Source organism: Rhinolophus hipposideros (genome assembly GCF_964194185.1).
Source record: "Rhinolophus hipposideros genome assembly, chromosome: 12".
Taxonomy (NCBI): Eukaryota; Metazoa; Chordata; class Mammalia; order Chiroptera; family Rhinolophidae; genus Rhinolophus; species Rhinolophus hipposideros.
The window spans coordinates 58,157,542-58,178,830 of record NC_138058.1 but is presented as its reverse complement, the minus strand read 5'-3'; the positions used below and the strand labels follow the sequence as shown (position 1 = coordinate 58,178,830).

The 21,289-nt window shown below is 36.4% G+C and overlaps 1 protein-coding gene across 4 annotated transcripts in view; it reads left to right on the top strand.

Annotated features, from left to right (window-relative positions):
- Positions 1-21,289, top strand: part of CLIP4 (CAP-Gly domain containing linker protein family member 4) — an 81,104-nt gene that overhangs the window by 49,568 nt on the left and 10,247 nt on the right. For all 4 annotated transcript variants that reach the window (XM_081068077.1, XM_081068076.1, XM_081068074.1 and 1 more), the window contains exons 9-14: positions 788-928; positions 5,100-5,189; positions 5,992-6,135; positions 8,331-8,465; positions 12,792-12,915; positions 16,944-17,008. In XM_081068077.1, coding sequence (XP_080924203.1) covers positions 788-928; positions 5,100-5,189; positions 5,992-6,135; positions 8,331-8,465; positions 12,792-12,915; positions 16,944-17,008 — 699 coding nt within the window. The remainder of the gene's footprint in view (positions 1-787; positions 929-5,099; positions 5,190-5,991; positions 6,136-8,330; positions 8,466-12,791; positions 12,916-16,943; positions 17,009-21,289) is intronic.

Below are 21,289 nucleotides of genomic sequence, written 5' to 3'. Positions count from 1 at the left end.
TACATTTTTCTTTTTTTTAAGGAGGGCCTAGCTCACAGTGGCCCATGTGGGGATCGAACTGGCAACCTTGGTGTTATTAGCACCACGCTCTAACCAACTGAGCTAACCAGTCATCTCCTTTTTAAATGGAATTCTGTTCTCCCAACCACTGCAGTAGACAACCCCTCCCCTATTCCTGTATGCCTCCCTTCCCTAGCACTCACCGTATTGTTTCCGATTGTCAGGAGCTGAGGGCTAGGTCTTTAGGGAAGATTATATTGTATCTCAGGAAGGCTTTTTATATTGCTACTATGTGTAAGGGACTGTAATTAGGTACAGTAGGGGAGTGCAGAGATGAGTAATATTGAATTTGGTCTTCTAAATGGGTACAGGCTTGAAGAGAGATAAAACATGGACAGTAGAAGCTATAATATGGGAAAATATGTCTGAAAGGAGCTATAGATAAAGTGACATGGAAGAATAGTTTTTATTATACAGTGCATTAACACTTGTCAAAAGCTTAGTCAGAAATAATTATCATGGAAAAACTTGTCTCTTTTCCCTGAATTTCACTTAATTATGTATCTTTTGTGTGGTTCTTATATTATCGTGTATGTTGTTAGTCTTGACAACTAGATTCTAAGCTCTTTGAAGGGACGTACTATGCCTTCCCTTTTTTTCTGTCTCTCACTGCAGGACATCTAGTATGGACTAAAAAATAACTTAAAGATTTATATTACTGTATAGTTGTACTGGCCCCTTTATTTGAAATAATTGCTTAACACTAAAATTCTTCATTCTCCCTCAGGTATTTTTGCACCTCTTTCAAAGATAAGTAAAGCAAAAGATCGAAGGAAAAATACAGTACCTACTCCTTCTATAAAAGCTGTACCTCCCATCAGGTCTCAGAAAATCCACTTAGCTCATGTGACATCAAAAGTAAATACTGGTAGGTCAAAATGGAAAGTTAAATGTCTTCTTCAGCATTTTTATTTTACTTGTGGAATGCCTTATATTTAGATTGCTTCACACTTTTTTGTTAGCTGTGAAACCTGAGTCTAATAAAACCTGCATTACATGTTTTTAGACCTCCAACATAGTTTATGATTTTCATTTCTGAGGAGATTATTTCAGACTTGTTCCTTCCTCTCCTTTCCTTCTACCTCCATACCTTTATCATCTCCCAAATCTAATCTCAAAGTGAGGTTCTATATCTCTAATAAATCTTCATACGATACAACTAGCTTTATGTTTATCACCTATTCAAGAATTTTAGTGACTTGTTTTTTATCAGAAGGAGTCCCGACTCTTGAAACAGACAGTCAGAGTCTTTTCTATTTGATGGAGTCTTTGACTGCTTCCATAGTTGTACTGGGGCTTGTTATATCTCAACTGTCTTTTGTGCACATTGTTCTCGCTCTTCCCTTCACACTTTGTCTCACTCTAGTTCCCTGAGTGCAGTCATTTGACTTCTGTTTTTTGAGGTCCTAGGCATTCTTTACCTCCTTATTCAGATCCTATTTCTCCATGAAAACTTCCCCGTGACCCCAGGTCGCTTCGATCTCTTCATTCCCTGACTTCATACACACTTTTATCCGTACCACCCAATTCTTATTTGTTACCTTGGGCTTTGTCCTCTGATTATTTGTGCAGACATTTTATTATCTCAGCAAAATTTTAAACTTGAAATGGACTGTGAGAGTATTTTGTATTTTTGTATTCACTATAGCACGTAGCACAAAGCAGGAGCTCGATACATACTTGCTAACACATTAATACTTGAAGCAAAAAGGTTTTCCACTATGATTAAAGGATTTTGTCTAAGAATTTAGTTGGCCTTTCTAATCTGTTCCTTGGGCTATTTGAATATCCCTGTGTCAATACTGCACACTCCATAATTACTATAGTTTTGAAAAAATGAAATCTTGATATCCAGTAGAGGAAAGCCTCCTACCTTATTCTCGAACAGTATCTTGCCTATTTGGCCCTTATAAGTCACACTTTCATGTGAGTTTTAGAATAAGCTGTTAAGGTTCTTTTAAAATCTATCTGTTGAAGGTTTAATGACAGTTTAATTGGTATTGCATTTAAACCTTAAATCAGGGTAGGAAGAACTGACATCTTTACAATATTCAATCTTTTAATTATGAGCTTGAGATATCTCTCTAATTCGGTCCTTTAAAAATATCTCAAGAAGATTTTATAATTTTCTCTCTATATATTTTATAACTGTTTTCTTAGGTCTGTTCCTGGGTACTTCATACTTTTTGGAGCTATGGTAAATGGTATCCTTGAACCTGAAATCCAGAAGTACACCACAGATATGGAAAGAAAGGAGAAGCCCTCTGTTTTTGGTCTGAGGAGCTGGAAAGGAGTCCCCGACTAGACAGGAAGTGGAGGAAATCCCCTGCTTTCTTTCTTGAGTGATTTTGCCCCCTCTGGTTCTTTCCTACCCAGCTCCCAGGCAGTCCTGCATGGTGCAGCAATAGTGGATAGATGGCCGCCCAAAACCCCAAGGGAGGAGTGCCCTTGTCACTGACCGGAGAAACTATGGTCCCCAGAACATGGATGGACTCCCCATTTGTTTTTCTTTTTCTCACTCCTTGGCCCCTAAGGCAGAGTCAGTTTCAGGAGATTGTGGGACAGAGCAGGAAAACGAAAGCCTAGGGGTCCTACCTAGAATGCCAGGAACGGATGTCCCCTGGGGTCAGGAAAGTGTTGGGGAGACCATGGACGGGAGGGAGCTCAATAAAGTAACCTCAAAATGTTGAGTGTGAACTCCTGAGCTTGCTCCTAAGTTGAGCCTACATGGCTCTGGCCATAGGCTTGTATCTCCTGCGTAGACCATTGCCCAGGTCCCAGACTAACGACTGGGTGGCACAACACATCAGGCAGATCCCAAAAAGGCTCTGGCAACTGAACAGACATTGGAACCACAATCACAGGAGGAGGGTAGGACCTTTCAGCCTGAATCTAACTGGGTCAGCTGCCTGCTAAAACAAAACAAAGCAAAGCAAAGCAAAACAACACAATACAAAACAACATTCTCCATAGGATTTAGACAATATCCAGAGTCCTATCAAATAATATTCATCACGTATAGGATACAATCCAAAATTGCTCAAAATAGGAAAAACCGTCTCTCAAGGAAAAAGAAAGGCCATCAAAAAATGCCAGTCCTGAGATGATCCAGATATTTATGAGAGAAAGACTTTAAAGAGTATCTTTTAACTAATGCTCTAAGAATCAGAGTGAACACTCTAAGAATTAGGGTGAACACTCTTAGGACAAATGGAAAGACAGTTTCAGGAAAGAAATGAAGATATTAAAAGAACCAAATGATGCATGTCTACACATGTATACATACAGAAACGAATACATGTAAGACGGGGAATCTAAGATTGGTGGGTTGTATCAGGGTCAATATCCTGGTTAGGATATTTTACTATAGTTTTGTTAAAATGCCACTTTTGGGGGAAACTAAGCAAAGTGTACAAGAAATCTCCCTGTTTTTTGTTTTTTTTTTATAACTACATGAGAATCTCCAGTTAGCGCAACAAAAATTCAAATGAGAAAAAGGACCGAATGGATATTTTAGAACTGAAAACTAAGAAATTCACTCTGTGTATTGCCTTCACAACGTCTCTCTCACCCACCTGTTCATTCGGTTCCTGCTGTCTTAGCTCTGGTCCTCTCCTGGCCTGTGTAATAACTCCCAACCCATCTCTGCTTCCAGTTTCTCCTCTTCTAGTTTCCTTCTGCACGTTGCTGTCAGGGGCATGTCACTCACCTGTAACTCTGTTCGTGCCTGTCGTTTTGAAAGCCCCTGAGATGCTCGTTTCTTACTGAAGAGTTCCAGTTCCTTAGCCAGCCCTATCACTTCCGAGATTTTACGTGACCCGCCCACTACTTTACTTCTCTCCCATCCTAAAGTGCTCTTTATTCCAGCTAAGCTACTCATCGTCTGACCCTGTCTTTTTAAGATTTTGTTTTTCTTTTTGTCCATTCAGAATGCCTGTCCTCAGTTCTTTCTGCCTACAGTATTCACACCTATAGTATTCTCTAGAAGAAATCTGACCTATCCCTCAAAACCCATCTCAAAATGTGATCTTCTTGTTGAGGCATTAAGTCATCTTTGTAACCATGATTATTGTTTCCCTCTTCTCTGCTAGTGCGTATATCAACATTGTCCTCGTATTTCAGTCTTGCATGTTTATGTCTTTCTACCTTACAAATTGAAAAGGTCCTCCTTTAGGGCTAAGACTATGTCTTATTCATGTTGGTGATGTTGAACATGTGCCACGCACAGTGCTTCACCCAACATGCTTCCTAAGTGAGAAGAATTGGAATGGATGCTCGATGGAATTTAAGACCTGGTGTAGTCCACTAGGTTTGGTATTTACATAATTTGGGTTTGTAGAATTGAAATAGGGATCTTAATAAGGTAGAGTATTATTCAGGAGCTTTTCCTTTTTCAAAGTAAGCTTTTTTTTGTGTGTGTGGAAGGTGAGTATACAGAGAGTGAGGTAGTCATTTTCAGAATAGCAGTGGCAGAGAGGACAGGATTTATTACTATCTGACTCTCATTTAAACGAATAATTGTTAAAATGATTTGCAAAAATTTTTACCCAAAATTCACTATCTAAATAGAAAAATCTGCTATAATGAACCTGCATGCACAAACCAGTGAAATTCTGTAAGTTATTTGCAAGTCCTAGCAAGTGTGCAGGGGTCGTATCTCAGCTGTGCGAGGTTTGCTTCACCTGTTACTATTGTGCAAACACACTACTGAGTGTATTAAGTATCAAACAATTAGGTAACTGTGTTTTACATGCTTTATATTATTTAGAATTCTTTAATGGATTGTTAAATAGGTTTAAGAGATACTTTAGTGATATTTGGGGAAATTGGGATTTCAGATGGGCTAGGAATGTAATCTTTTTTTTTCTTGCCTTTTAAATAATGGAATATTAGTCCCTGCTGTCTGTGAATTTATTATCCAATATCTTTTCATAAGTGGATTTAGATAATGGGGGATGTCTGTACTTTAAAAAAAATACATTTTTTTGTTTAACGTAAAAATTATTTCTTGCTGAAAGTGTTTTGTTTCTATGTCTTAGGATTAATGACATCAAAAAAAGACAGTGCTCCTGAATCCACACTTTCATTGCCTCCTGGTGAAGAATTGAAAACTCTAACAGAGAAAGATGGTAATATAATTTATAGCTTCTGTTTGTAAAATTTAATTTCATGATGGAACATTTAAATAATGTGGTAATAAAGCTTGTGTGGAGGCTAAATTTTAAAGTTGTAAGGGAAAAATCATCATAGTAAAAATTTATCTGTGACAATCCCCTAAGAAGCTCATGTATATCTATATCTATATATATATATGTATACATACACATATATATATAGATATATAAAATCTTGTATTATAATTTTCATGTTCACTTAATTTAAAAAACTACTGGACTAAATATTAAGAAAATAAGAAATTACTTAGTGTAAATGGCTCGATAAAAATATTCGAAGTTGCCTTTAGGTATCAAATCACTGGGTGAATAGAGCATGAATAGAAAATTTGAAAGTATTCCTGCTTGCCTTCAGATTACCTCAGAACACTTTAATAGTAAACGTTGTTGCCTTAAAACATATTAATGGTGCTTTTTTATATAAATAAGATGGGATTCTACTGTCCCATGTAAAGAGAGATGAGAGAGTGATGGGTGGAGATAGGTAGTCAGTTTAAGTGAATTGGTGTGATGACCTTTTCCCATATAAGATTGTCATCATATGGTGTGAATCCTTAAAACACAGTTGCTTGGGTTATAAAATCTTTCATGTATGAACTACGATACATTTGGATGCAACCAAGCATTTAATTCAACCCGAGATAATCCCTAATTGAAGAAGCTAAGTGGAGAGTTTCAGAAAGATTTACCCAGAAAAGCACCTTATCGATGAACTTTTTCCACCCTTTGAGCCACTCTTTTCCTTCACCTGTTTTAGTTAACCTGCCTGGATCCATCAGCAGCTCATCCTCTTCATCTTCTTTGGAACGCAGACAGAGCTCCCCCAAGAAACTGAATGCACGTAGCAATAGCCAGAAGACAACAAGCAAAAGCCCGTCTGTTTCATCTAGAGCCATTGCTGGTATCTATGGCTTTTTCAACCAGGCTTTCTTGGTGTTTTTTATCTTGGTTTGTTTGTAAGTAGATTTGCTCTTTTTAAATGTGTAGAAGGAACCCTTTACTTCAGTCGCATTGAACCTCTTGCATCCTTTCCTGTCTCCCCCACAGACCCCCACTTCCCTCCCCTGCGTAAGCGTGCTCCGGATTTCTCAGCCTTTCTCTTAGTGCTCACACCATTTGCCTTGTCTGGGTTGACTGCCTTCCCTGTGTGTCTAAGGCTTAGCTCCAACCCTTTATGGTTCATTTTAGAACTTGATGATAGATTCTCAGATAATAGCAACTGTATAGTTTGTTACCTTTCTTATTTCTTTTCTAATCTGAATCTCATAATAATAATAATAAGTAATATGTATTCTATATAGTGAGGTGTGATTAAAAAATATGGTGAATGTTTACATAAAAAAATTATTACAGTAAAAGACACATCGCCATTAATCCCCCTCAAAATACTCCTGCTTGCTTCGAACACACTTATCCCATTGTTCTTGCCACTTTCTGAAGCAGTTCTGGAAGTCTTCTTTTGTGAGTGTCTTTAGTTGTGCTGTCGTGGCTGCCTCGATGTCCTGAATCGATTAAAAACGTTTTCATTTTACGGTCACTTTGACTTTGGGGACGAGCCAGAAGTCACACAGTGCCAGATCCGCTGAATAAGTGGATGAGGACACACTGTAATGTTTTTATTTGACAGAAATTGCCATACCAGAAGTGATGGAGCGTTGTCATGAGAGAAGATGAAGTAAAGACACTCACGACAGAGGCCTTCCAGAACTGCTTTAGAAAGTGGCAAGAACGAGGGGATAAGTGTGTTTGAAGTGAGGAGGAGTATTTTGAGGGGGATCAATGGCAATGTGTCTTTTACTGTAATAATTCTTTTTTAAACATTCACTATCGTTTGTAATCACACCTCGTACGTATTATTTCAGATACTGTTCTAGGCACTTTATGGACCTTAATTCATTTAATTCTCAAAATAAACCTATGGGGTAGTACTGTTACTCTCATCCTCATTTTGTGAATGAGGAAACCGAGCCTTAGGGAGGTGAGTCATGGTGGGCAGTGGCAGCTTGTAAATGGCACATGTGGGCTTTACCCTCAGGTGTGTCTGATGCTTAGAGTCTGCCTCCATCCCAGGTACCTTTGGCTCTTCCTCATGCTCCAGGGTCTGCAGACCCCTCATGGGCAGCTGGCAGAGAGCTGAACTAGTGCCTCTCAGTACAGGTACCGTCTGCGGCTGCTCTTTTGGGGGTTTATGCTGCTCATTGGTTGCCCTATTTTCAGTTTCTCCCCCTCTAACAGTATGACTTATCCTCTATCCTGTGTCCTCACAAGGAGTTCTCTAGGCCTTCCCAGATAACCGCCATCCAAATCTGTTTATGGACTGATGGGAGAAGCCTCAAGAGCCCACCTCTTCTCTGTCATAATTGAACAGCTTTCCAGACAGTATTTCTCCAGTACTTCTGAGGTTTAATAGTGGGCATTTCAGGGTTTAGGTTTGACTCAAGGTGAGGGGGGAGCGATTTTGTTCCTAATAAGGAAATGAATTTGAGGTAATTGGAACCCGACAGCAGTTTCTCTTGCAAATCATATTCCTGTCTGTATCATTTATACTGAATCCCTGTGAACTGCTATAACTGTAGCATTTTACTAGAACGGGGACAATGCATGGGCTAAATCCAACCTACCATCTATTTTTGTAAATGAAGTTTAATTGGAGCATGCCACGCCCATTCTGTCTGTGTCTGCTTCTGTGCTACACCAGCCGACGTGAGTAGTTGTGACAGAGGCGGTATGCCTTGCAAAGCCTAAAATATTTGCTATCTAGCCCTTGACAGAAAGTGTCTGACCTCTGTTCTTGGAGAGAATGCAACCAGGCAGTCTGGATAGAGTTGATCAGGGACATGTGTGTTAAGTTCCCGTGGCAATAATTTTCGGAGGAAATCTTTCACATTTCCTTTGAGTAGTTTGACATCACTTGTGAGAAACGGAACTCCAGATGACATCTATAATGAAAGGCATCATATATTGAACTCTCCCACCAACTAGACTGATTAGAATACATAGTGATTTTTTTTGGCTAATGTGCTTTTTGAGTTTTTTTCCCTTTGTTTTTTTTCTCCTCTTTTCCTACCCTATCCCCTTCCCCCACCAATTAAACAGGTTTGAATTCCTCAGCAACATCTGTAGCAAATGAGACCCCTTGTGAAGGAGACCTCCAACTTGGAGATAGAGTCTTGGTGGTTGGCCAGAGAATTGGCACCATTAAGTTCTTTGGGACAACCAACTTTGCTCCAGGTAACTCCTCTGTATGCTCTTTGCTCAATTTGCATCCTTTAGATTACAAAAGGTTTAGAATTTCACATGTGAATACTATTTAAGTATAGAGAATTCTTGATTTAACAGCTCTTTGTAGCTATGGTGCAGAAAATACACAACAGGGTTAAAATGCAGATGGTTGGTACTCAGGTAGACTGTTTGTTATCCAAAAATTTTTCTTTCCAATTGTATTTTAAATTGCCTAATGTTAAAATTAGTTGTCAGTCTTCAAGTTTACTGTCACTGATTGCCAAGTGTGCTTAATAACCAAGAAAACATTGTAGGATTAGATTTCTGCTCAGGATAATCTTGAAAATGAGTAGTTATGCGTTAACTGCATGTAGCTTTGATCAGAATGGGTTGGAGAGAAAAGCAAGCAGGGCTTCAAAAGAAAATGGAAAAGCTTTTGTATACCCTGGGACCTTAACAATACACATTTGTATATTTATATATTCATTCCGATCTATACTTATGTTTCTGAAAGTAAAGATTTTCTTTCTTTTGCATTTTTTTTTTTTAGTGATTGTCATTGCAAATAGAAGCCAGTTGAATGAAACCCTGCTTGTATGTTTTAAAAAGCAATATGCTATTTTGACACATGGTGGCATAGCAGCATGTAAGGAACAAGTGACCTAGAACTTGGATTTTTAAAAAAGTTTGCAGCAGTCTGTCAAGAACTGTGAAGGATCTGACATTTTCCTATTTGTAACTTAATGAGCTAGATTGCTGCCGTTGCACAGGTGCTGGCAGAAGATGCTGGGCTCCTGGGTCAGAGACAGAGGACTTTAGTATTCACAACAGCAGCGGTAGCCAGAGTGTCAGTATTTTCTTACACTTGTTCCCAGAGCAACAGTTCCCAGAGGGTGAGATGTGTAGAGAGGGCCGGCAGACACCTGCATACCCAGCCATTTATGCTGTAGGAGAGGGGCTGTGACCTTAAGGAACCTGAACCGTTATACCAGCCAGTAAGCAGGCCTGTCTTTCGTGTTGGGATGGACTCTGTCTCTCTCCTCCAAGGCTGTCCTCTGTACAAACATCCATGAAAAGACACAATGCCTCTGTCTGTAAAACATGCAGAAACACGAGAGCGCCATGGAGAACTGTCTCCCAACACATTCTTTATTTTCAACTTTTTTTGTGTGTTTTTCCAGGACCCATCAGTTCCAAGTCAAGTAGTTGTTTTCAATCTAGTTGTGGAGGGCGCAGCTCACTGGCCCATGTGGGAATCGAACCAGTGACCATGGTGTTATGAGCACTGCACTCTAACCGACTGAGCTAGCCGGCTGCCCCCAACACATTCTTGTTTCATTAACAATGCTTTTAACTGGAGTCCAACTAATTGATTTGAGATGGGCTATATGTTTTATAATTAATGTTTCTTTTAGGTCTCCATGTAGTAATTGATATTAGTTAGGATGTTCTTAATATAGTTCTGAAACAAAACCTTAGGGATTCCAAAGGTAGGTTTATATTTTCTCAATTACCGTATGTCTTTGGAGTTTCCTTTCCAGGATTATATTAGACAAGGCTGGAATGGTTTGATTCATTGGATGCAATTCATCACTTAGTTTGACTTTTAATTTTTAAATTCCTAATGTGAAACATTTAGAAATTTGGGAGTAACAAGAAAATATAATAAAAGTTAGAAACTTTTTTGTTCAAATCATTCTGCCTTTTAGAAAGTAATAGCATATATATTTCTTATGGCATTGAAAGTTGATTGATCAGTTCTATGGAACAGTGGTAATATCTAGACTTTTACAGGTTATAAAATCTAGACCTGAGAGAGTTCTGTTTAGCTTCTTTAGCATTTTAATCAGTGCTACCTCTGAAAGAATACTACTGTGTTTCCCTGAAAATAAGACCTAGCCGGACAATCAGCTCTAATACATCTTTTGGAGCAAAAATTAATATAAGACCCGGTCTTACATTAATAAGATTATTATATAATCTTATTATATAATATTAATAATATTAATTATATAATTATTATATAATTATTATATAATATTATATAAGACAGGGTCTTCGTATGACCCAGCAATCCCTCTCCTGGGTATCTACCCCCAAAAAATCTGAAAACATTTATCCATAAAGACAAGTGTGCTCCAATGTTCATTGCAGCTTTATTTACGGTGGCCAAGACATGGAAACAACCAAAATGTCCTTCGATAGATGAATGGATAAAGAAGTTGTGGTATATATACACAATGGAATGCTATTCAGCGGTAAGAAAAGATGAAATAGGACCATTTGTGACAACATGGATGGATCTTGAGATTATAACGCTAAGTGAAATAAGTCAGACGGAAAAAGCAGAGAACCTTATGATTTCACTGATATGTTGTATATAAACCAAAAACAACAAAAGAACAAGAGAAACAAATGAGAAACAAAAACTCATAGACACAGACAATAGTTTAGTGGTTACCAGAGGGTAAAGGGGGTGGGGGGAGAGAGATGACGGTAAGGGGGATCAAATATATGGTGATGGAAGGAGAACTGACTCTGGGTGGTGAACACACAATGGGATTTTTATAGATGATGTAATACAGAATTGTATGCCTGAAATCGATGTAACTTTACTAACAATTGTCACCCCAATAAACTTTAATTTAAAAAAAAGACCCGGTCTTATATAAGACCAGGTATTATATTATATTATATATATTATATTATTTTATATATTATATTATATTATATTATATTATATTATATTATATTATATTATATTATATTATATTACATTATGTAAGACCTGGTCTTATGTAATAGTAAAATAAGACCAGGTCTTATATTAATTTTTGTTCCAAAAGACACATTAGAGCTGATTGCCTGGCTCGGTCTTATTTTCGGGGAAACACGCTACCATGTAAATGGGAAGATATCCATACCTCACCACTACCAGACAATGTGTCATCACTGTTGTTAACACTTGTCATAATGTCTGTCTTTTGTGTTATACATTTTTAAGAGTTATATGGTAAATATAGCAGTTAAATGGTATATTAAAATGAGAAAATGCAAAAATAAAATATAGGAAAGCATCAAAGGCAGAGGGGGAAGTAAAATTCAGAAAATTGTAACTCTAGCACTCCGCAGAGATATAACAATGGCAACCGGGCTAACCTGGTTAATGACATTCAGAAATGTGATGACCTATTTTCAGAATACTAGTATCTAAGCAATAGGTTTGTATACATTACTCTCTACTTGTGCATAGTAAGACTGCTTAAGTATGAAAGACATGGTCATGCAATTAATCTTTTCAACTCAAACTCCAATATCTGGAAATGGGCTCGAGTATCATCTTTTTGAACATAATAGGCAAAAGAACTTCTGGGTTGTCTTTTTAGATGTTAAATAATTAATTGACTCTTCGAAGTAGCAATCTGAAACAATATTTTCGTACTTTGGAATTTATAATTTGCAATGTTTCTCAATACCTATGTCCTTCTATTTTTATTTGATAATGATTGTAAGAGATGCAATTACTACTGTATTTTCCTTTGAAATAAAAAATCAATGGATTATTAGGCACTTTTAACTGGTCTTGAGGCACCCTCAATTCGAGAATCTTTTTGAGTATTTGTCCATTTACCTTATGTTTATCACATTAAAAGCAACCCTTCTACTTTAATTTTAGGGTCTGTAGAAAAGGAAATCCTGTACTGTCCTTGGAATGGACCCTTTTAAATAGTTAAAAGTCTTTCAGATAATTCTTCCTATTAGCTAACCTGAATCTTTTCATTTAGGTTAAAAAGAATATTTCTTTTCATCCTGGGTGGGGAAAAATAAAATAAGAATCACCATGATGTCCAGTCATATTTTCCATATTATTTTTGTCCTTTAATTGTTTAAGAACTGTTTGTGGTGTTCTAATATTGGGAGAGTAAAATGAAAAGATTGCATGTTCATTTTATTATTTATACATCTCAAGATTATGCTACACTTCTCTCACTTAGACACACTGTATTACCAAGTCAGGGACAGTTTTTTATTCATTATAGCTTTTAGATATATTTTGGTCATATCCTAATTGCATAACAGCTAATCCTTGCCAAATTTTTGTTTGTGCCTTTTATCATTCTCTCTTAATGTACTACTCTGCAATTAAGCTGGTAAAATGTTTTTCCTGTTCATTTTTCAACTTTCCAAATTTTATCATTTGAAAGCTTAATGATGGTCTTTCGTCATTTCTGTCATTTGTGAAAATGTGAAACCATCTAGACTTTGGGTTGTATAATAGTATAACAGCTTTGGATATGGTGCCGATGCCTTTTAAATCTCCAATTCTTGTTCTAGGATATTGGTACGGCATAGAGCTTGAGAAACCCCATGGCAAGAATGATGGTTCAGTTGGAGGTGTGCAGTATTTCAGTTGCTCTCCAAGATATGGAATATTTGCTCCCCCATCCAGGGTACAAAGGTGAGAAACGTGGAATTCATGTTTATTCACAAGAACTTCTTGTAATTTGCGGTGGTTTATAGTTACAGTCCCTCATTTTGTATTGAGGATTTTGCACTGACGACAGCTCTGGTCTTTTTTCAAGGGGTTAACCAGCCAGCCACCTTCTTCAGAGAGAAGGCTCATGGAAAGATAAATTTGCTTTGCTGAGGATTTGCAATTTTAAAAACCTTCTTTATTCCTCATTTACAAACCCTATGAGTACGTGTAGGCTATTACAAGTGGCGTTTGCAGCTAAGAACAGTGAGAGCAGCAGCTTAATCTGTCATGCAAACAAAAGTGAAAATGCTCTCTGATTGCTGCAGTCACAGCCTAACTACATTAAATTTCCTGCCAGCAGGCACCCCATTCATCCTCCTACAAACCTAATGGAACCCAAATGGCTTTTTCCTCTGATTTCTTTAGTTTTCAAAAATAGATAGGCAGTAGATCTTTGGGGGAAGTGAAGCTTTAAGGCTTTGTATATAATATACCTCCTTAGAGTGAGTCTCTTCTTAAGATAGTACACTTTTGTATCAGCTCACTCTGGTTTTCAAAAGTAAGTTGAGCAGAAACTAAGTCGTCATGAAATTCCAGGTACCGTGATGTGGAATGACTGATGGGCTGAATGAGGTTGGTTTGGTGTGCTTTTCAGTGGATGGCAAGTGGGATGCTAAACTTTAAATGGGAAATAAGATATGTGGTGTAATCACATTCATGAGACTACATCTGTGATCACAACCTGGGAGTCCTGTCCAGTTCACTTCCCACTAGACTGTGTGAATACCTCCTGGCAAATCTATCAGTTTTTACCTCCATTTTCTTCTTCATTTTGCTTTTCATATTGTATAATTACATCTAATTTTTGTATTGACTTTCTTCTTCTGTGATGTACTTGATATAATTCTTTGCTTATTATTTATGATAACATAGCATTTAACACAGAATGCTTTGCAGTTTATAAAGTATCTTCAATTAAATGTTTCATTTGATCCTAGTAAGTATTTGGTCAGGTGAGCTGGAAACGTACAATACTGCTACGGGTATTTACTGAGTATTTACTAAGTGGTAGGCTCTGTACGGTGCCCTTTAGGCGCATGGCTCATTGATCACCCCAAACCTGGTGAGGTATTTTGATCATTCCCATTTTGCAGGTGAAGAAAACTTTCAAGAGGTAAAGTAAGTTAGCTCAAGTCATATAGCTGGTGTAGGGGAGGAAAAACTTCTCTACCCTCTTAGGATCAGTAGCTGGGGTTGGGTGTGTGTGTGTGTTTGTGATTTAGACTGACAACAGATAAACAGGAGCAAAGGCAACATAAATGTATTTCATTTTACCTGCACGGGCATCACAGAAAGAAGTGAATACTCAAGACTGGTGAGATCTGAGAGTTTATAGACTATCTTAATGGGAAAAGTGGGGGGAAGGAGGCCACTTACTGAGCAAATGATTTTTAGAAAAGACAAACAGGCCCTTAGGAGAATAGATGGGAGACACGATAATTTGTGACAATGTCTGTCTGGCTGAGTAGTTTGTGATAGTGTGTGTCTGGGTGTGATGTTGACTTCTCATGTCCTCTCCTGTGATAATAAGAGTCAATCTTTCCTATTTGATGAAAGTGCGGGGCAGGGGATTAATGACAAATTAGTTCTTTTTTTTGGAGGCTCTGTTTTAGGCGGATAAAGAGTCAGAGAAAGCCTCTGCCTGTGTTGGTTGGTTCTCATAGGTCTTCAATTTAAAACAATCCCTATGCCAGAGTGGCATGTCTTGAAGTGGCATAGTTTCATCTCCTACACTAGTTAATGGTGGAGCTGAACTCAGCCCAGATTTGTTGTTTTGTTGTTTTTCCCTAAGCCCTTGCTTTTAGACAGTTGGCTGTTTTTTGGTAGTCATTTTATAAATGAAGGAAAAGAGGTCACAGCTAGTGAACAGCGCTGACGTGTGCTGCCACTGCTTTGGCTGCACTGCACGAATCGCAGTAGCAACCCTGTGGGTCAGGTGCTGTAATTATCCCTATTTCTCTGATGAGGACAGTAAACCACAGAGAGGGTAAGTGAGTTGTGCGGTTGTATACAGCTCCCAGGACGGGATTTGAACCCAGGTAGTCTAGCGTCAGAATGTCTGCCCTTAACCATTACCCTGTAAGGGTTAAAAGAGGCTCAGTGACTTTCTTCAGGGCCTACATCTTATAAACCACGAATCTGGGAGTGAAATCCTTGCTGAGTCACCAGTCCATCTTCTGGGTTCTCATATTACTTTGGACAAATCTTCATTAACACACCGCTGCAGACTCTTTCCAGTTGTAATTTGTCTCCTAGTTGTGAGGACCGGGGTTCTTCATTTCATATTTGATTACCCAGAGAACAGTTAGGCATACTGTAGGCACAGTAAATATTGATCAAATCTAGTGTAGTGTTTTTTATGCTGTAACTGCTTTTCTTCTCTTTTATGTTGTGAAGCCACTTACAGTTTCATCTTCTTTTTCTCGCTTTGTGAATGGAGCACGTTTTCTATGTTTTTTTCGTGCCTTCTATTTGGTCTTCTTTAAGGTGATTCATTTAATAGCAGCCCCCTCTTCTTAAAAGAAACAGTGCTCTCTCTAAATGAACTGCTATTTCAATCCAGCTGTCTTCCTGTCATCTTCTGATTGTCTCATTCATCATCATCAAATACTATTAAGTGTCTTTTAGTACTTTGTGCTGTGCTAGGCATTCTATAAGCAAATAAAACAGACATGGTCCCTGATTTTGGGAAGTTTCTAATTTAAACCAGCTTTGGAGCTCTTTAAAGATACTACTGATCTTCAAGAAGGAAGAATTTTAGAGCTCCTCCCAGATTGTAGCTGGTCTTTCCCTCCCGCCACCTTCATGTTTAAAAATTGTACCTCCTGTCCCAGAATCTTTGCACTTGTTATTTCCTCTGCTTGGATGGCTTTCTGCTATCACCCGACTTTCATCTAGGTAATATTTTTTCTTCTATTAACATATAAGTCAATCAATATTGCTGTAGAGAAATTCTCAGAAAACTCACTGACTAGATATTTATATCTGTCTGTCTGTCTATCATCTATCATCTGTCTATCTTTTGTCCAAGTAGTCTTCATTAGGATATTAATTGTCTTATTCTTAGTTCTTACTAATAAATAGGTCCTTTTACTAATGAACTGATCATTTAAAAAATTAAGTTCTCAACTATCCATCACCACTTAATTCAAGTATCTCTCCTTTTCATCCAGTCATATTTTTTTGTGTCCATCAGTCTGTCATTGATTGCTGTATGTTGCATATCATGTAAAAAAAAAGATGCATATGAATTGCAAGATGAAATTGCAAATATGGCAAGAATGTCAGGATTTCTTGATGGTAACAAAGTATGCTGGAGGAAAAGACTGACAGAATGAAGGCTTTGCAGGTTTAGGTCAATAAACAATTCAAAGAAAATGATACTGTTAGGATTGGACCTTTAAAAATAAAGAATGATCTGAATATTAAAAAATAAAGAAAAACCTGTCAGGAAAGTGACCTTTATGATTGTGCCTAGAGTCAAATATAAAGTTAAAAAATGTTTACTTGTATCGGCCATACAATTTATCAGAAAAATCACACATATACACAGACTCAGGTGTTATCTTTTTTTTTTTAATTTAAGAATGTGATGTTTTTACAATTATAATCTAACATTTCTTAAATATAATATGAAATAAATTTGTTTTCATATATTTTAGTTTCAACTTTGAAGATAATGTTTCAAAGAAAGAAAGTCAGGTCCCTATTTTAAGTGAATTCACTTGAAGTTGACTTTTCCTGTACTAATTATCCTTAGATTACAAGGACCTTTTCTGTTTGATTATTGCCTGTCTCTGATGCTAGATTGAAGTTCATTCCTAGTTCATAATAGATGTTCAATAAATGCTTGTCGAACGAATGAAATAAGAAATCTCAGTTAAGAGCCAGTGTTAAATCCAAAAACCAGCTACTTCTAATGAGGTTTGCATTACTTGTTTTATTCACAGAGTGACAGATTCCCTGGACACACTTTCAGAAATTTCTTCGAATAAACAGAATCATTCTTACCCTGGTAAGATTACAGTTTTATGTTCCTAAAAATAATTCCTTTGCTTTTATTTATTTGTTGAAGCATTTTATTGTGAAATATATTTGTATAAAAGAGTGTATAAAATGTATTCGTGGCTTGTGTAATCATAAAGCAGACATCTATTACCCACCCGCTAGCTAAAGGAGACGTCTACCTGAGCTCTAGAAACCCCTGTGTATCCCCTAGCTCCTCTGTCTCCCTTTTCATATACCCTGTCCTCAGGTATGAGTCTTGAACTTTACGTTAATTATTCTTTTGATTTCCTTTATATCTTTATCACCCATATATAGATACATCAACAAATATGCTTGTTTGGTTTTGAGTGTTGTTTGCTATTTTGTTATTTAGTGTTTCCTTAAAATATATTATTCATTCTATACATGATGGATATTTAGATTATATCCTGTTTTTACCACTGTGCACATTGGCAAAAGTTTCTCTAGGATCGCCAGGCATGGGGTAGCCATGTCTCCAGCCTTCTTAGGTAACGCTGAACTGTTTGCAGTGCTCATTCTCATGAGCAGCGGATGAGTCGCTGCTGCTCCTCACCTCACCAATACTAGTTTTATTTGACTTAGAAGTCTTTGCCCATCTGACAGATTTAAATGGTCTCTCATTGAGGTTCAGATTTGCATTTTCTGGATTACAAATGAAGTTGAGCCTATTTTCATGTTTATGGGTCATATACATTTTCTCTTTTATAATGTACCTGGTCAAGTCTCTTGCCCATTTTCCTTTTGGTTGGTTTGTCTTTATCTTATAAATTTGTAGGTTTCTTTATATATTTTGGAGACTAATATTTTGTCAGTTGTTGTGTGTTGCATATATCTTGCCTAGTTTCTGACTTGTCCTGTGCCCCCTCTCTTTTTTTGGTATATTTTGATGAGCAGAAGTTATTATTTTTTTAGTAGTCAAAATAGCAAACCATTATATTTTGCATATTTTGTCTTAAAATTTTTTTTCCTAAAACAGACATCATAAAAATATTTTCCTATATTGCTTTCTAAAAGTTTCTTATTTTTGCTTTTCCTCTGTCAGTTCACCTGCAATTGATTTTGCATATAGTAAGGATCTAATTTTATTTTTTTCCATATGGATAGCCATTGGTGAAAGAGTGATTTGTATACTACCAATCTTTAAATATTTGTTGAGGTCAACTTTATGACCTATGGATTTTTGCCATTCTAAATAGGTGTATAGTAGTATCTCATATTATTATAATCTGAAATACCCTAATGACATATGATGTTGACATATGATGTTGACATAGTTTGCTGGGGCTAGCATAACAAACTACCACAGATGGGGTGGCTCAAATAACAGAAATTTATTTTCTCAATTCTGGAGGCTGGAAGTCCAAGACTGAGGGGTCGGCAAGGTTGTTTCTTCTAGGGGCTGTCTCCTTGCCTTATAGATGGCTGTCTTCCTCTCGTGTCTTCACGTGGTCTTTTCCTCTGTTTGTGTCTGTGTCCTAATCTCTTCTTATAAAGACACTTGTCATATCGGATTAGAGCCCACCATATGGCCTCATCTTTCCTTAACTACCACTTCATTACTATCTCCACATACATTGACGTTGTGAGATACTGAGGGCAAAGATTTCAGCCCCCAGTATCTCGCAATGTGAGTGTATGTGGAGGTATGATTTTTTGGCGGGGATGGGGGGAATGACGCAATTCAGCCCATAACAGGTGATGAGGGTCTTTTCACATGCCTATTTGCCATCTGTACATCTTCTTTGGTGAGTTGTCCATTCAGTTCTTTTGTCCATTTTTAAATTGTTTTCTTATTGTTGAGCTTTAAGAAGTCTTTGTATATTTTGGATACTAGGTCTTTCTCAGTATACGTTTTACAAATATTTTCTCTCAGTCTGTGGCTTGTCTTTTCATTCTTTCACAGAGCAGAAGTTTTTAATTTTAATTAATCCATTATCAATTTTTTCTTGCATGGATTGTGTTTTCTGGTGTTGACAAACCCAAGATTACCCTGATTTTCTTATGTGGTATCTTGTAGGAGTTTATAGTTTTGCGTTTTACATGTAGATCTATGATTCATTGAGCCAATTTTTGTGTAAGGGGTAAGGTCTGTGTCTATAGATTTATGTTTTTTGGCATGTGAATGTCTAGTTGTCCATCACTATGTATTTAAAAGACTGTCCTTTCTCCATTGAATCGTCTTTGCTCTTTTGTCAAAGACCAGTTGACTATTTATGTGGGTCTATTTTTGGGCTTTCTATTCTCTTCCATTGATCTATTTGTTTATTTTCTCTAACACCTCACTGTTTTGATTACTGTAGCTTTATAGTAATTCTTCAAGTTTAGTAGTGTCGGTCCTCTGACTTTGACCTTCTCCTTCATTATTTTGTTGGTTTTTCTGGGCCTTTTGCTTTTCCATATAAACTTTACAATCAGTTTGTTGATGTCCACAAAATAATTTGCTGGGATTTTGATTGGTATTACATTGTATATATAGGTCAAATTGGAAAGAACTGATCTCTTAATATTGAGTCTTCCTATCCATAAACATGGAATACCTCTTCATTTATTTAGATCTTTGATTTCTTTCATCAGCATTTTATAGTTTTCCTTATACAGATTTTTTACGTTTTATTAGATTTATACCTACACTACATCACTTCTTGATGTTAATATAATGATACTGCTTTTATAATAATTCTTTTTATCTTATGTCAGCTTTTTTTTGTTAACCATTTGCCTAACATATCTTTTCCTATCCACTGCCTTGTAACCTTTCTTTGTTTTTATGTTTTTGGAATATTTTCTAAATAGAATATAGTTGGGTTTTACTTCTTTTTTAAAAAAAGAAAATATATGGTCTGATAGTCTTTGTCTTATAACTTGAGTTAGAGTTTCACTTATTCCATTTATTTTAATTACTAATATATTTGGATTTATTTATGCTATTTTATTTGTTTTCTACTTTTTCACTTTTTTATATTTAAATGTTTTTCTTTCTTGACTTCGTTCTGGTTATATTCTTACCTCTCTTCTTTCCATTCTATTCTCTGTGTGTATAAAAGTTTTACCTGGGAATTTGTTTCTTAGTAATTACTATAAATACTTGGACATACATACTTAGCAAAGTCTGAAGTTAGTTATTATATTTACTCTTTCCAAAAATAATAGAAAAATTTTAGAAAACAAGTTATTCAGTTTCTATTTTATTTCCCCCACAAATTTCACATTATTATAATGGTTTTTATATTATATAACCAATATATATATATTTCTTCTGTGAAAGTAATTCCATTTTTTTATAACCAATATTTTTTTGGTTTGCTCACATACTTACCAATATCTAGTCATTAATCCTCAAAACTTCCACTTGGGATCATTTTATTTCTACCTCATGTATATTCTTTAAAATCCCTTTTAAAGGGTCGGTTGGTAGCAAAGTCTCTCAGTTTTTGTTTGTCTTTTCTAATGATAGTCTTACTGGGTAAAACTAAAAATTGGTGAAAATTTTAGTTGGAAGGATATTTTCTCCCTGCACATTGACAGAATAATTCTACTGTTTTCTATCTTCTGTCCTTTTTTTTTTGGGGGGGAGGGGGAAGTCAGCTATATGTCCGTCTAATCTATATTGTTGTAGATGATTTACTTTTTAAATTTTAATTTAATTTTATTTTTTACTGCTTCTAAAAGTCTCTATTTTCTTTGTGTTGTACAGTTTCACTATGATGTGTGTAGATGGAGATTATTCATCTGTTTGGCATTATGAGTCTTCTTGGATCTGGGAATTCGTATCTTTGATCATTTCTGTAAAAATTCTTCTTCATATGCTTACTTAAAATGTTTTCTCTTTCATTCTCTTTATTTTTTATTTCTGAAACTCTGATGAATTGTATGGTAGACTTTCTCACTTTCCCTTGCCTCTTTCATATTTTTCACAATTTTGTCTCACTGGACAGCATTCTGGATATCTTCAGATCTGTCTTTTCATTTCCTGATTCTTTCTTCAGCTATGTTTATTCTCCTGCTTAATCTCACCACAAAATTTTTAGTTATGAAATTTTCATTTTTTTTTTCTTTCTGCAAAGCTGTTTGGTTGTTACTTATTGTCACTTATTCTTTCCCCATATTTTCAAGTTTTTCTTTTATGTCTTTAAACATTTTAAATGTTATCTTTTATTTTATGTTAAATAATCCAATATTTGAAGTGTTTGTGAGTCTGATTCTACCATCTGTTTCTGTTGAGCCTAACTTATGGTGCTTTTTATCTTTGTAAGTTTTGTAGTTTATT